Raw genomic sequence first — 16,897 nt, 5'->3', positions numbered from 1 at the left:
AAAGCGCCGATGTAACTCGCCGCTTATTTGCGCCTCAAATGCAATTCAGCTCTCTCTGTGTTACTATAGCTGCGCTTGTTGGTGAAGACGTTAATTGTTTCATTTAAATACTTCCGACTTTGAGCGCGTTCAATGCTTTCGCTGATTTTTCTAGCAGCGTTGGGTTAGGTTACCTCCATGCAAGAAACACCTCTTTACTGCGCTGTTGGGGCTGCACTTGAAGGAAAATCTAAGTGAATTTCAGACGGTATTTTATCGTGACAGTAATATGTTGTCTCAAGCTCGTGACTGCTTTTGAAACGGCGCAGCTGCAGCCACTATGTGCTGTACGAGTTTTCTGAATAATGAGCGCGGCATGAAAGCGCTGCAACCCGCTTGTTTCTAAGAGCGCACGCTGATGTATGAGTATGCATGCTGTTCCGTCTTTGTACTTCAAGTTATAGGCGCAAATCTGTGGTGAACTGGTTCGCTTCTGCCTGCTGGTTTTGCATAGCTTGTGCCCATTTGAGTATCGGCTTACGTACCAGGCTTCACGCAGGGTATTTCGAAGCGCTTGTTCAATAGCGGGTATAAGAATAAATGCTGCAATATTCTCCTTTTTGGAACCACCTGTAAGGAGCACTGAATCTATTTTATGGAGGTGGCATTCTCAACAGCTCGTAGCGAGTCAATGCGGATATGTGGCACAATTCTTCGAAGTCTTCTGTTACAAATAATGTAAAAGGAATGCCATACAGAGATCAGTATTGGCTGTAACAGTATTGCCATAAAGAAATCAGTATGAGTAGTAGATTCAGAGTAGAATGCTCCAGGGATTATGGGTCTTTGTTAAAATGTTTCATGATGGCACTTAGAATCTCTCATGTGTATTTACTGAAATGATGAAGCCGGCGTGATAGCTCAGTGGTTATCATGTTCGTCTGGCGACCTGAAAGTTCCCGGCCTACGCAGTCGCATTTTAATAGAGGCAAAATGCTAAAGGCCTGTGTACTCTGCACAGGTGGCCGAAATTATTCCACAGCCTTTCACTACAGCATATCATAGCCTGTGTCGCCTTGGGTCCTTGAACCCCATAAAACCAAACCAAAAGAACAAGATTGCCTTTCCAGAATGGCATAGCCAGGATGTGCCTTGCATTGTAAAGCACATGTGTAGAGATGGAATGGGAATTTTCTTTTTTTCAGTTCCTCTTATATTATCTTTTTCCTTTGTGCTGTACAGGTGAACATGCCTGGATGATTGACTGCAGACAACAGGCCGCAAGAATGCTTCTGAGGAAACTAGCCGGACTTTTACTTTCAACATTTATTTTACTGTGGTGCATTCTTATGGTGCATGTATTGCATATTCCCAGCCTGGATAGCTTGGAAATAAACTAAATTTGTAAGTATATTAAGGCGAAAGCCTTTAATGCCTCATACTGTCGTTAGCAGCCGTGTCGGCAGATGTGTCCGCGCTTTGACGGTTGTCCACCGAGGTATGCGAGACAGTTACTGCTTAATTTCCTTTCCTCAAATACAATTTTCAGTTTCTTCATTACGGCCCCTCTTTCTCTTCCTTCTTTCACTTCCACTTCCTCCATTCCTGTACGGTACGGTTCGGGTGTCCACCGAGATGACAGAGAATTACTGCGCAATTTCCTTTCCTCAAAAAGCGTTGCGTTCAAAGGGCAAAGTATCGCGCCGAACGGGTGGTGGCGTTCCGTGGACTGCCTGACAGTGCTACAACACGCTGTCGCGTTCCACTCCTGAAGGCGAAGCTTAAGCGTAATTAATTAGCAGTTAGTGTTTAGTCATTAATCAGTAATTAGCCACTAACTAGTACTTTGTCATTACTTCCTCATCAATTATGTGTGACATCATCCAGTGGTGATGTCACCAGTGTCACATAGGCAAAGTGGTGCGGAAAACGCTCTCGCCTCTACGCACTTTAGACAGTCAAAGTGCCCCCTGAATTTTTGATCGTGTCATTTGTGAACTCTGTCTGGTGACCTTTTCAATGGTTGTAGACAGTCTATAGGCAGTCTATAAATAATGGTCTACTAATGGTTTAGTAGACACAGATCTAAGACTGTCTATAGACAAAGAACGTCTATAGCACTGCCAGGCCACACACCTATGGAATGTCTATAGACAGTCTATAGACATATGTCTACTGGACGAGTAGACTTTTGTCTGTAGACTGTCTATAAACAACTCTATAGGAAATATATGGCCATAAGTCTATAGATCGTCTATAGACCTGTGTCTGTAGACTTCCTATAGACCTACAGACTTTCAGTAGACATTTGTCAATAGACTGTCTATAGAAAAAAGTCTACTAAAAGAGTATGGCCATAAATCTATAGACAGTCTATGGACTGTCTAAAGAAATTTAAGTGTTTACTTCCTCCTTCGTTACTGGTGGGATGTCCCATTGCTGTGCTCTACTGCCTCACTAACATTGATTGCAATCGCTACTGTATAGATTTGTGTAGAACTCTTTGGCTACTTTAATTATCTTATCCATATTGCTGATGACATTGCCCTCTTTGTCCCTTATCACATACATATGGTCTTTACCTGTGCCTAGTTTTCTGTTCACTGCTTTTAGGCTACCTCTGCTCTTTAGAGCATGCCTGATTTTCTCCATGTTAAACTTACTTATGTTGGCTACCTTGAGCTTATTTATTAACTTCGACAGCTCTACGAGTTCTATTCAGTCTATGGAGTTAGACGTCCCCATGCTTTGCCGTTTCTTAATCAGATCTTTAGCCTCCTTAGACAGCTTCTCGGTATTCTGTCGAACCATCCTACCGCCTACTTCTACGGCACACTCCGTAATGATATCTGTGAGACGATCGTTCATTGTTTCAACATTACAGTCGTCATCTTCAGTTAAAGCGGGTAAAGTGAGGATGTGCAACAACACATTAGAAATCCAGCTGTTTCCACAGTAAAATTTTCTACCTCCTAGGCCACTAGGGCAAGACCTCACCTCCCCTCAGCCCCAGCCACCCCCTGTCCAGGGTGCAGTTGCTTGCGCCCAACACGAAGTGCTTGGTTGGGAGGTGCCTTCCTTGCATGTCACGGTACAGCTGATAACAATATTGGAGACAGTGTGCCATGGAAGTGTTCCTCGTGCACATGGCGTGTGTACACACCCATACACGAAACAGCGCTGCACTAAATAACTTAAAAGGCCGTTAATGGTAATAAAAGGAATTAGCACACCATGCAGTAGCAAATATCTACAGAAAAAGAGCTAATATGAGTGTGCTGAGGCAGACTTGCAGAACTCTGATAACAAAAATGGCAGGTACAAATTGCAATGCGCTCAGTATGTGCCTGGGCAGAGTGTACAACAGCTGTGCACATATTTATTTCCGAAAGCATGCTCAGAGCTTGATAAGTGCAAAAAAAAATAATAATAATAACTCACTAAATGTTAGCTTTGAAAGTTATCGGGAACCATTAACTGCAAGAATGCATACCAACTTTGAATGCATACCAACTTGCCCAGCTTTCAATTCTGAATTATGGGAGCTCGACATGGCCATGTGACATGGGTATAAGTGACATGGCACTATCAAACTGGCAGTTAGACTTTTGACTGCAAATTACTTTGGCAAAAGGCATCAAAAAATGAGGACGTAAATTCTATAAGATACACTACTATTCACTCAAAACCAAATGATCTCACAGTCCAACAAGTAGTACTTACTCCACAATGACTATCATAAAATTTACTGCCCTCAGCAGGTGCGAATGTTACAAAAATACATTCCACATTACTGTGGCGCAATACATGCGGCACTGTAAGGACAGAGATTCAGTGCCCATTTCTAGAAAATCTAGGCATGTAAAGTGGATACAAATGCGCCACACAACAGGTACAAGGTGCTGCATAAGTGGAGCTTACACTGGTGGATACACCCCTTCATGCACTCACAGAACATAGTACTAGCTGTGGCAGGGACTACTATTCAGAATCCCAAGCTTGCGAGCTTTGCTTCAAATTCCTTGAGGTAGACCAGCTCTTCATCAAGGGACACATCGAGGAAATCTTCTTCGTTGTTAGAGATGTCCTGTGCAAGCCGCTGCATCGCTTCACGCTCCTTTTCATCATCTTGTGAAAGGAAACAGATACCAAGAGAATTAGGTGGATTGATCGACAGACTCATGCGCACACATGACACACAAATAAAATAATCTCAACGAACGCATGAACGCTCCAGCTTAGAAAGAAAGGTCAGCCAGTCTGCACAACATGAACATTTCCACTCATCCTGTTCACTTTATAGCCGAAATATGAATCTGTACCAACTTATGATAAGTGGCATCCAAATGATCTAAAAGAACTGAAAAATGGGCTGTTCAATTCAAAGCCTCCCGACTAAATGCATGCATGACTATATTGATATGAGCACACTGAAAAGGAAGACTGTTAAAGGCAAGGCACAAGCTGCTCACAAGCAGCTGTCACATGACACACCTTCCACAACATACACACTATGCCCTTTTTCTGCAGCTGGTTTGCAGCTGACGAACACATAGTGTATAACTGTTCAATAGAACAAGACAGATTTCGTGTGTATAACAAGCTGCTGCCATCATACGGACTGCATCTATGACACTCCTCACTGCTACCTATTGCAGCCTGCAAGACTTCACTCTTTCTGACAAGCTTTTGTCCAATCAGCCCAAAGAAATCCCATGAGGCATTCAATCAGCTGTCAACAAAATATTTGCACCTATCCATTTAAAGTAAAAGTTTCCTTTTGCTCTAGAGAGGAATGAACGAGATCGTGTCACACATCAGCAGGCCTACATCAGTGCTGCTGAAAAGATCTGTTAGCACTAGTGTGGCCTTTTTAACAAATCAGGTACAAGATATAGCAACACTATAATTAAAGACCAAATGTTTCATATTATCACCTAGAACATTTACAGACAAAATTCATGATACACAAAATTGAAACTGTTTCCACCTTGCACCCACAGTTTTCTAAAAAGATCTGGACTGAACAAATAACATTTCAGATATTTAAATGCCAGGTAGGGCAATCATACAAGTCAGCTGAGCCCACTTACAACAAATGCTTGGTTACTATGGGTACATCTATATTTGGACAACAGCACTGCGCCTTAGAGCTAGAGCATGCATACTATATTACAAAGAATGCACACACTCTGGATATTGGCACTCTCCAATAGACGCCTGCTTTCCTCCACAATTCCATTGAGATTTTGCTGCACAAGCCATGGTTCAGCCCTACGTGGTTGCTCTAACTACATTACTGCACAGCCTTTGTGGCTTCGTTATTGGAATGGCTACCATGTGGCTCCTTCATGCAAGATAGTATGACAAGGGGTAGCTGCATGATAAGCAGCTCGAGGTGTGGCCTTCTTTTCACTATCTTCAAACGCTCAGCTCTTGCCTGGGCATGTGTGCAAAGCTTGGCCACTGAACATCTTCAGTTCTGCAGAGTGGCACAGGGGCGGATTTAAAAGGAACTATCACAGACTATTACTGACATCTTTAGAAACCGCCAGCCTTGCCCGTGTGGACGACAATGTTGACATCGAGAAACCATGCATCAATAGAGCCACTGGCAACAAATTCTAAGCAGGCAACGATGAAGACAGACTAGGAGCGCATTTACTGCAGCTTCTAACGTCGGCTCCCTGCAGGACACCCTTCAGAGAGGATAACTGGTTAGCTCTGAACAGTCGAGAAGTATGGTCACTCGCCCAGAACTTAACGAATTTACTTTCGCTACAAAATTTTCCCTTTCGATATTTGGTCACAATTTTCGCCTCATTCTGAGCAGTACACTGCATAGTATCCCGCAACAGAGGCTCAGTGGTTAGGGCGCTCGGCTACTGAAGCGTAGTTCCCGGGTTCGAACTCGGCCGTGGCAACAGTGTTTCGATGGAAGCGAAACGCAAAGGCACCCATGTGCTGTGCGAGGCCAGTGTACGTCAAAGATCCCCAGGTGGACAAAATTATTCCGGAGGCTTCCACTACAGCATCTTTTTCTCTCTCTTTTTCTTTCACTCCAACCGTCCTCCCTTCCCATACGGCGAGGTTCGGGTGTCCACTGAGATGCATGACATTTACTGCGTCATTTCCTACCCTCAAAAACCAAAACCAAATAAACGCCTGAATAAAATGAACACATCCTGTAAGATGAAGAGGTTCATTATAAGTGGGCTTGACAGTAATTACTGCAAAAGGTTTTCCCTTAGCAACAAAAAGCAAGGTAAATAAAACAAAGTTGTAAACGTCATGATGCACAGAGTCCAAAGTAGCATATTACTGGTAGAAGCCAATAGTATTGCTTTCCAGTCGCCACCAACATTTATTTCTGTGGCAAACTTACGCAGTGTCCAAGAGATCAATGTACAGAACTGAGGAAGGTTGGCCCCACACATCGTTTCAGCACTTTTTTGGCAGACCAAATGAAAGGAAGTACCGTCTGGTTAAATATACCTAACCAAATATTACAACAGCAAGAAAGGTAGCTTTAGATACCTGTTCCACTGCAAGAAACTTTTCACGTCTGTACTTTTACTAAAAAGGCACCACTTTTTTTTTTTTACTTCTTGCAACAGGTGAAATTCAGCCATAGAGAATTCTTCAATGTAATATAATACAATACTTACCTAGGTTCTTTAAAGTTTGTAATAATTTGCTATTACCTGCAGTGATGAATGGTGAAATGCTGTGCAGCTGCAATGAACTATTGTTTTTTTGTTTTTTAGTAACTGTATTTTCACAAAGTAGGCAAGTACTACAAAAAAAGTATGAAAGTTATTCCCATCAAATTCCACAAATCAATGAGGCGCAAGGAACAACCTAACTGTTTTTCACAAATAGTTGCAGAAGATGTAGTGGTAAAAAAAAAAAAATTGATGTCTGTACCAGGTTTCTCTTAACCTCCCCTCCCCTACAGAATGTACTACATTCGAATCCGCGCTTTCGCGCGGATTTGTGCTAAGCAGGTGACGACAATGAGCGGGCAGTGCCGCAGGAGTGCTCGCGCTAGGCCAGCTTCTTGAACATGCACTTGACAATTCTGCTAGGCTCTGAACCTCCGGATTAGTGCTTTCACACTTAAAAACACAATATAGCTGTCGTCACCATCCATCTTCACAGGTAAAATGTGTGCGTTGACAGAGATTTTCGGGCGAATATTCAAGAGGCCATGCTGCCTCTGATTTCAACAGAACAGAGGCAACCAGTCCTCTTCGGCAAGGAGTCATGAGATTGAATCAACTGGCAGGAATATATTTGAATCCATTTTTTCTTGCCGTTCAATGAGCCTTCTTCTGCTGGACAAACGGAAATAGCCAGAAAGAGTCAGAGAAGCAATTTTTACCGAGAACAACAACTGAATGGAGGTGTCCCTAGTGTCCCTTTAAAGGGTAAATCTGGCATTTCTCTACCATCTCAGATTTTACTGAAACTTTCATGGTAGGTTCTCGACAATTTCTTGTCCTTTGTGAAAAATTTTGCAGCGGTGCGGTGTTTTATTGCAGTGTAAATTAATTTTAAAATTTCCCATTCTGTGGCCTCAATCGGGGAGATTTCCAGAGGCAACCTTGTGTGTGTGACATCACTGGATGTGCGGCAGTCGACATTCGCTCTGTGTTTGCTGAATGACAAAATTCTGAACTTATTTTTGGTTATTTCTGATAAATAATGACCCAAACTGCCTCATACAGTAGCTAGTTTAGCCAATCAACATGATAGGTTTTGTAAGAGTATTCGCGATGTCATAGGTTGGCCTGTTGTGATGTCATCATTTGGTCGAACGCTAGTTTTTGGTTTTTGTCGTTTTAAAACATTTCTATTTGGTATTTTGAAAAATGTTTTTTTGTACCAGAGGGAGGGAACTCTAAAGAATGTAATGTGATTATCAACTCAAATGTTAAAAAAAAAAATGTTGCCCTTTAAGGGGGGAGCCTGGTCTTGAAAAAAAAATTTTTATTAATGAAGTCACAGTTAAGAAATCTTCAGGGAATATGTATTTGTGTGCCGATTCTAAATATGCCATTTAATTTCATGTAAAGCAATTCCTTGAGTACTTATGTCATATTTGTGCATGTATTTTGTGGAGAGCTTTGAAAAAAATTTCTTAAGGGAAACTGGCTGAAATGGATGTCATTGGGTTCTCTTGACACCTAGGAATGCAATAAGGGTAAAATTGGCGTCCCGCCTATCATAGAACTTAAGTTATAAAGTTTTGAAGTTGTCGCTTCAGAAATGAGAAGAAAAATGTGTATTCCTGTTTCTGAAGTGGCAGCTTCAGCACCCTATAACTCAAGTTCTATGATCGCCAGGATGATAATTTTACTCTTATTGCATTCCTTGGTGTCATGAGAACCCAATGGCATACATTGCAGCGAGTTTCCCGCAGGAAATTTTCTTCAAAACTCTTCGCAAAATACTTGCATAAAAATTGCACAAGTGCTCAAGGAATTGTTTTACATGAAATTAAATGGCATATCTAGAATCAGAGCACATAAATACATGTGCCCTGAAAATTTCATAGCTATGACTAGATTAATAAAATTTTCTTTTCAAGACTAGGCTCCCCCCTTAAAGGGCAACTGGGGATAATGAAGAAAAAATCTGTTGCCTAGATTTCTGGCCCAAATGATAGCTATGGCACTGAGAGTGACCAAAACAACACTCTTGAAACCTAAGTGAGGAGGAAGTAAATATTTTAATGAACACTTCTCAAACTGCCGTACCTAGCAATTGACTGTGAAAGCTCTGACAATACGAGATGTTAAGCCAACCATACCAGCCGCCAGCTATCGCTGGCACGGATCGCACAAAAGTGGACACAAACCAAAAAATCAATAATTCGCAGAGATGGTACCTGTAGTGCCACTTCGTGCCCGCCAGAGGAACAAGCGCTCCCTCGTTCTGGGAGATACTATCAATGCTTTGCTTGACCCACAGAAACTGCATTATTTATATCTGGCTTCCATGTATGATACCACATCTAAAACACCGTTTGATCTTTGGGAGTCACCAAGTGTTTAAGCCAGGTTCAGCACAAACACTTGTAAGCACAGCATGAGACAGGGAACGTCAACTACACACTACTATCTAGCTTGCTTGTGGCACTGCCGAGGGTAGTCTCATAACCAGTTCATAGCCGGAGGCACACCAAGTGTGGCCCAGCTCACTAAACATTCAAAATACAGCCATCCAGTCAAAAATAATTGAAATGATGACAGTATACTTGGGTAATCGTATCTTGTGGATGAAAATATGCTTCCTTAATATTTTCAAACTTCTAGTACCCCATTAAAGGCTGAAATGCTTTATGCTAATGAGTGCAACAATGATTGCAAATGAATCAAAGTTAAACAAAAGAGCTGCAGAGCATGCACCAGAAGCAACAGAGGTTGTAGTATAGACAACTGCAGCGGCCACAAATAACATCAAAGGTAGCTTACACCTCTGTTAAGCATAGTAGAACTCCCGAGCTTTTATGGTCTCAGTTGACTCTGCTTTCGCAATATACCTAATTTCATGTTCTTCGCATGCTCGCGAATTGCAAGTTCTAGCGTAGGATGGCCAGTGCTGTATGGCCCCACCGTGTCCAGCATGCACACTGCAAGTCAGGATCACAAAATCCTCACCAGTGTTCTCACTGTCCCCAAGAAGCTCCGTCAGTGTAGCATTCACGTCGCCGTTGTTTCTGCAGAGTGCCTCACAGACGACTTCAAAGTCAATGCCAGCTTGAGACAGTGCAGTCCACATGTTAGGATCAATGCTCTGCTGGGCTATCTCGGCCCACACATTCTCATTCACCCCTAGCACAGACTGTGGTGCTGGAGCTGCAGTGGTGGCTGGCATGCTTGATGTACTTGAGGGGGGCTGCTGGAGTACCTGTTCAAAAGAGCACAGAGCAACTGGATCATAGCAATGAAACATGAGGGTCAGCCAATAACCCCACCTCCTTTCATTTCTTCTAGTCAAACCGTAAAGCTTTGCTGGAGATGTATTTGTATCTGCCTCTGTCATTTTAATGCAGCAACACAGGGATGCTTCAACATATGTGCTCATAGGTTACAATACTGTCCCAAAGAACCCCCAGCCCAAATGCAGACCAGAAACCACCTGACAGAAGCCACCACAAATGCTACTACACTGCAACACTCTGACATCAGCTGCCTGCTTTTCCTGCTCATGATTTGACGAGACCATTACAATAATGTGCGCATGAAGAATGGTTCACATGGGTATCAAGTATTAGAGTGCTGCCATGGGGACTGAAAATATACACCAGAAAGAAAAGGTCGAAAGCTCTCAAATTTCATGACAGATGGCACAAACAAACCTTGTGCTAATGCCCTAACTCAGTAAGCTGCAAATTATGCTAGACTGAGCGGGCACAGAGCCACCACTAGTTCACTATACAGGGTAAAAAGCTTTAAAAAACAAAAAATCGGCATGTTATCGAAGACCTTGGTTAAGACGAGCCATCACCACATAATTGGCTCCACTTGATTGGCTGCTCCCTATAAATACACCATATGTCGTAAAAGTTCCTTGGCAAGTTTGCCAATCAAAGAAGTGGGTCTCATGGTGAAACAGATTGTCAGTTTTTCATATCAGCTTGAAAGTGAAAGTGAAACGACTCCTCGCCATCTTTTATCTAAAAACTAGGAAGTGTCAGCCATGTCACCACATAGCTCTGCACCATGGCTACAGTGGCCTATGAGCTTTCCGTTTAATCGTAGGCCAGACTACCCTTTTTCCAAGAAATTTCCCCCGGGGTAAGCAAAGCAGCTCTCCAAGGGACACCTGTAAAACCAGCAGACTCCAGTGCAAGGACTGTCTCAATAAAAAAATAATGGAGAATAAATAATAAATAGATAATACATGGCTTAAAAATTTTGAATGCCTCGCTACACAGTCTAAAAAGTAGAGGTATCATTAAGTCAACAACCAATTTTTCGGACTCTCAAGTGACCGTAAAAATGTCTGAAAAATAAGGCAGTCTGAAATAACAAATGTGCCCCAAAAAATGCAACTGCAGTCTATTCAAGCCCACGGCCAGAAAAACTATCTATACCCTTCTGCACCATGCTTTGCTTCCGTGCTAGCAGGGCTGCAAAGGTTTTGGTGAAAGTCATTGTCACCATAGGCCAATGAAAGAGTTGGAACTGCATGCATAAGTTCTGCTTGTGTCGGCTGCACTGCTGCAGGCGAGGCGTCGTCGTCGCTCTCGGCATTGTCAGACTTGGTAAGCACTTGGCGAAAATCTCTTTGTCCGTAAGCCCAGCACACAACTCTACCTCCTATGCACATCTTTAACCTGCTAAAATGAGACGGTAGAAGGGATTTCAATTCCTGCAGTGCGCAGGTCGTCGATGAGTTGCTCATTGTCTGACAGCTGATCGATCGTGCTATTCTCGTGTGCGACGGCCGACTCACCATTCAGCAAAAATCCTGCATAGTGAAACATTGGCGAGCATGACTGTAGTCTTTTCCGTTGTCGAGGCACAGCACCACACACGAAGGCAACCGTGACCTATAATTAACTTTGAGGCTATGGATCACGCCTTGGTACTTGGGCTGTAAGTGGCAAGTAATCAATCCGCAGAGACTTCACGTTGTTAATGTTCTCATGAGCAGCTTAGTTATCGATGATCAGCAAAACCTTACGGCCTTGTAGATCAACTTTACCATCTGGCTTTTCCACATAGCTTTCAGAAAGTTGCTGCGTGATCCATGCCTTCCTGTTAGCCTCATACAAGACATGCAGGGACTTAACACCTTTGAAGCACTTCGGGGCTTTCGACTTTCTGATAACGAGCATCGGCAATTTTTCAGTCTTCAACATACTGCTTCTGACCAAAACAGTCACTCATTCCCTGCTGTGTTTTCTGTCATAGCAAAGATCACCAGCAAAAGCAAGCGGCTTCTCTGGCATGAGCTTGAAAAAAAAAGTGACATTTCGTCACAGTTGAGCATGTCCGGCATGCACTCCTGCAAGAGCAACTGCAGCTTCTCGTTGGTGTAGTCTGCAACGATGCTGAGGTCAACAGCTGCGCTTTTGCCATACATCCTTTTGAAACAGAGATCGAAACAATTCTTTAAATTCCGAAGCCAGCTGTCGCTGACCTTGAACCCTTAAATGTCCATTTGAAGTGCCATTGATTCCGCCCTTTGTCTGAGGAGGCCACCAGAGACTGGTACCTTACTGGCCACTGTTGATTTCAGCCACATGACAAAAGCCTCCTCGAGTCCCTGTAGAATGTCACAGCCTCCGAAATCTTTTGGTTGTTTTTTACATACTCCGAAAGCATCTGTTTTCCAATGTGTAACTCTCTTGCGACGTCTTGGTTTTGATGCAGCGGTTTCGAGATTACCGGAGAAAAAAATAAACAAACGTTGGCGGCAGCACAGCTCAAAATGTATAGCAGCCCAACTGATGCTTGGAAAGTCCGAAATCAAACAACACCCCACAGAGAGTCCGAAATTTTGAGCCACGTAATACACTGGCTCTCTAAGGTATCTCTTAGTGCTGTGAAAAAAGTCAGAATAATCAAGCAGGTCCAAAATATGAGGCGTCTGAAAAATTGATCGTCGACTGTGTAAGTAAAGAAAGTGCGGTGATGAGGGAAAAAACAGGCCAGGTGAGAGCCACCTTGTGATGATGGCTATGGGTCACAAGCGCAGCCAAACCAAACCACTACTGCAGCCAGTCGAGCGTGAAATCGCATCATTATAAGTACACGTCTTCACCTTAATTCTAATTCAAAAAAACTCGGGGTGATGTAAAGTCTGCCAATAAATGCGCTCCACCAGCCTGCTCTACTATCTCGATGCCTTCTACCCACAGGCTGCAGAAAAGCCTGCTACACTACACCTCAGCAGCTATGTCCCTTGATGCAAAATTCGGCCAAGCCCTGGTCAAATGCCACTTCTCAAAATTAACATCTACATAAATATACTGCAGAAGAACCAAACACTGGCAGCAAATGCTCATTTGTTGGTGTCAGTACATAAATATGAGACATGAAAAGAAAACCTGTCTATAGTGGGCACCGACCTTATGTTTTTCACTTTCTCAGTGCCTCATCCTTTCGTTCCGACTGCAGAAAATATTAATCCCATGTCCAGAAACATTCAATACACCAGCTTCGCACTGCATAGCAAGCTCACCTGAATGGCGCCATTAATATCATTGTTGGCTTGCTGCAGGGCACGGCGTGCGTTGCTCGGCGGGAAGCCCATTGCCTTTAATGCGTCATAATTCTCCAAGCTGACCCACTCTCCATTGCAGGTCTTGCCGAGACTGCGTTTCCGGAGCTTCTGATTTCTCTCCTCTTGTTCTTTATCATGTAGAGCTTTCTTTTCATCTTGTTGTGCAATGATGTGCTGTATAGCCAGGTCAACGTCCCCGCCAACTGCCCGTAATGCCAAGCGTGCGGCAGATGCAGAGAAGCCCAACGACATCACCTGCAATCAATGTTTTCACAACAGATACACTAACAACAAACAAGCACAGCACCTAGCTCCACTTCAACCCCCGCCCCCAACCCCCCAAAAAATCATGGTACATGCCACTTTTTCCCGTTAACCACTACGATGTATCAATTTAAATATCCATTGCAAAATGTCCTGTCGAAGACAAAATTAATTTAGGGCTTTTAACCTTACCATGAGTAGACAAACACGTTATGCTATGGTGTACCTTGGCCACGGTGTAAGAATATTTTAGGTGTTGACACTGACCGCCCGCTGCAGCGGAGAATGTGTACAGATCATGTTCGCCCTCAAGGACATGCGCCCCTGTGCTGCTGCGGACGTGACTAAGCGGTTGGCACGGCTTTCGGTGTCATTTTAGGCTGTGTTTGTTGGTGTTTTGTGCTGCCAGAGTGCATCACAAGGTGTGAACGTTAGGTTCTCGGCTTCCACTTGTGGTAGGCAACGTGCACAAGCAAAGTTTGCTATAACTAGCTTTTTGTGCCGCGGTTTGGGACCAGCCGCAATGATCGTTGTGCAAACGCACGTGGTGTCGTGGGCCGACGCCATGGACGGTTGCTGCGGCCTATGTACTATCGCGCTCAATATGAGTTGCAACGCGCGGTCATCGACCGGGGCTCGTTCCGTGGTGTGCCTCCTCCAAACAGTCGCTCGGAATTCTGGGAGAAACTTTTTCCTGAGCGGGGGTGCTGTTGTTTACTGGAACAGCAGTTTCTCCCAGAATTCCGAGCGACTGTTTGGAGGAGGCACACCACGGAACGAGCCCTGGTCGATGACCGCGCGTTGCAACTCATATTGAGCGCGATAGTACATGGTGGCTGTGATGTGTTGGTTGTTGCTGTGTCACACCTGAAGGGTCCAGCTGGGTCTAGAAGCTGACTAGATGCAATTATGGGTAAGAGGTGCTTCGTACCCAACTGCAGATCAGCCTACCAGAGTTGTCCGGACCAAGTGCCACTTTTTAAAAGCTCCGTCCAAGCCTGCTCACCTAGAACTTTGATGCCAAACAATGCCCAGAGCAAATAGGATATTGTAAACGAGCGACCATGTCTGCGCGAAGCACTTTTCCGCGCATACGATATAAAATCATACTACGTCGAGTTCAATGGCAAGGCACTTTTAAATGCACCCAAGAAGCCAGTGCTGTTGGTGAATGCTGTGCCCAATATTTTTCCCGGGCATCCCAAATATCTAACAAAATAGGCAAGTTCAAGAAAGCCTCCTGAAAAACGACAGTCTGCAGCCACGCGTTCCAAGCAGGCAAGCAAGCGGTCCGCACCCACCGCTGCCGCACTGCCCACAGGGACAGCATGTGGAAAAAAAACAAAAAAAAAAATGCCGATCCATCATGCAGCCCTCAAAAGAAACTGGGCACAGGTGGCTGGAGTACATCATGCGTGTCAGCTGACCAAGGAACATGCCCTTCTTCCACCATGAAACCTGGAGGCACCTCCACACTTAAGTAAAAGCTCCGTCTTCATGGGCATTCATGATGCTAAGGTTTGTTCTCTTGTGCAATGGTCCGGGTACTTAACATTCTGGGTGCTCAGTGTTCCCTGTACATGCCATGGCAGTGGAGCAATTAATTTCAATTGGAGATCTCGTGGCCTGTTTCCACCTGCTGTACATTTTGGTGCCACAAAGCATGGTGGCATGAAAGGCAGATTGCTAGAGAGCAGACAAGGAAATGGGAAAGAGGGGGCTCGTAATGAAATACGTGAGGGAAGCAGTCACCGAAACCAAGGAGCATTGGCGTGGCATATTTTAAACATATTTTAATGCGAGAGCGTTAAGGTTGGTTTGTTTTGGTTTATGGGGTTTAACGTCCCAAAGCGACTGAGGCCATGAGAGGCGCCGTAGTGGAGGGCTCCGGAAATTTCGACCACCTGGGGTTCTTTAACGTGCACTGACATCGCACAGTACACGGGCCTCTAGAATTTCTCCTCCAAAGAAATTCAACCGCCACGGCCGGGATCGAACCCGCGTCTTTCGGGCCAGCAGCCGAGCACCATAGCCACTGAGCCACCGCAGCGGCCTTGGCAGAAGGAATGCCAGGGGAACTTCCACTAACCATTTTTGCGTCGCGTAGTTAAATGTTCACTGCACTAGGCATTAAAATGTAGCAAACACACACTTGGTTTCCTTTTGGTCCCTGTGCTCGTTCGTACAGCAATGGAGGCGTTCCACAATGCAGCACAAGAGCGCAGGTTCTATTCCTGGCTGCAGAGAAAATATTTCTGATGCAGGCGAAATGCGGAAACGCCCTTGAGGTTTCTCTGAACATTTAAGAACCCCAGTTGGCCAAAGTTAACCACCATGTTAACCATGTTCTCTACACAGCGGGCGTCATCTCACAGCGTCGGCGCATTACACTGCTCAAAAAATGTCTGAATATGCGCATAGGCTCTTTGGCCCAAATCTGGGAGCATGCGCGTTGCGGTTGACTTTTTCTATTTAAAAGTAGGTATAGTTAACTATGCTCTCAGCATTCGTGCGGATGAACGAAAAAAACTTGGCAGTGAAGGCATATAGATAACGAGCTAGGAATGATTGCAGGGCAGCGTCCTCGCTGCTGTTCCATCCATTCATGCAGTCCCAGCAAGTAAAACACGAAGTCCACGAAAATTATTCAGTGTCGATAGCAGTTTCAATCCTTCTGAGCCTAGCCGCATTTAACAAAGCGCATGTACACGCCGCGGCACTGAACAATCGCGTAACGCCTGCATTACGGCCGCCACAGCTCAGCAACTAGACATGCCCCCATTGTGTGGCGCCATCTGTCCACGTTCTAGAGAAGCACAAGAAGCAGCGAACAAGATTTGTTCGGGCTGCCGGGTGCAATGTCAGCACCTAAATATATTCCTACACCGTGTCCATGGCCAAGCTACTCTTGCATCATTAAAATTAATCATCATCATACCACAGCATGACTGACTGCCACGTTATTCGCATTCCACAGAACAGCATGAGAATCAGCGTCTGTTATCTGAAGCTAGCAATTAGCTCAGCAGGGACAACTGGCAGTTCATGGCTAATTCAATCCCATCCCATAAGTCATTTCAAAACCAAAATACCTGTGCCAATTTTGAGTCGTCTAGCCTGAGCTGGGAAATCAGAGCAGCCGCTTTCTGCAGATACTGCCTTGACTCGACATAATGCTCCTGGTGAAAGGCTACAATGCCTTGCAGGAGGTGTAGACGGCTGTAGAGGGCTGCTTCCTTGTTTGTGTTTCCCTAAAAACATATAAAACAGTCACTTCAAATAATGGCAAACAGTAGTGGGCAAGAACACATCTGGCTACAGTACTTTAACAGAGATAATGTTGTTTACATTTAGCCTTATCAGCCAAACTCTTGGAAATCGCTACGTGCAGTCAGGGCGTTAACTTCACTTT

At 44.4% G+C, this 16,897-nt stretch overlaps 1 protein-coding gene across 3 annotated transcripts in view; it reads right to left on the bottom strand.

The window, feature by feature from the left end:
• Positions 1–3,304: 3,304 nt before the first annotated feature.
• Positions 3,305–16,897, bottom strand: part of LOC149350177 (NEDD8 ultimate buster 1-like) — a 28,010-nt gene continuing 14,417 nt past the window's right edge. For 2 of the 3 annotated variants that reach the window (XM_089579145.1, XM_089579146.1), the window contains 4 exons: positions 16,578–16,736; positions 13,180–13,476; positions 9,645–9,894; positions 3,305–4,107 (listed from right to left, as the gene is read on the bottom strand). In XM_089579145.1, the coding sequence (XP_089435271.1) occupies positions 3,965–4,107; positions 9,645–9,894; positions 13,180–13,476; positions 16,578–16,736 (849 nt within the window). In that variant the 3' untranslated portion in view covers positions 3,305–3,964. The remainder of the gene's footprint in view (positions 4,108–9,644; positions 9,895–13,179; positions 13,477–16,577; positions 16,737–16,897) is intronic. The other variant, XM_089579147.1, reaches the window with a different exon arrangement.

The sequence above is a fragment of the Amblyomma mixtum genome, chromosome 3 (assembly GCF_055824585.1).
Source record: "Amblyomma mixtum isolate Tamu chromosome 3, ASM5582458v1, whole genome shotgun sequence".
NCBI lineage: Eukaryota > Metazoa > Arthropoda > Arachnida > Ixodida > Ixodidae > Amblyomma > Amblyomma mixtum.
Note: the sequence above shows the minus strand (reverse complement) of the source record. Positions and strands in the feature narration are given on the sequence as shown.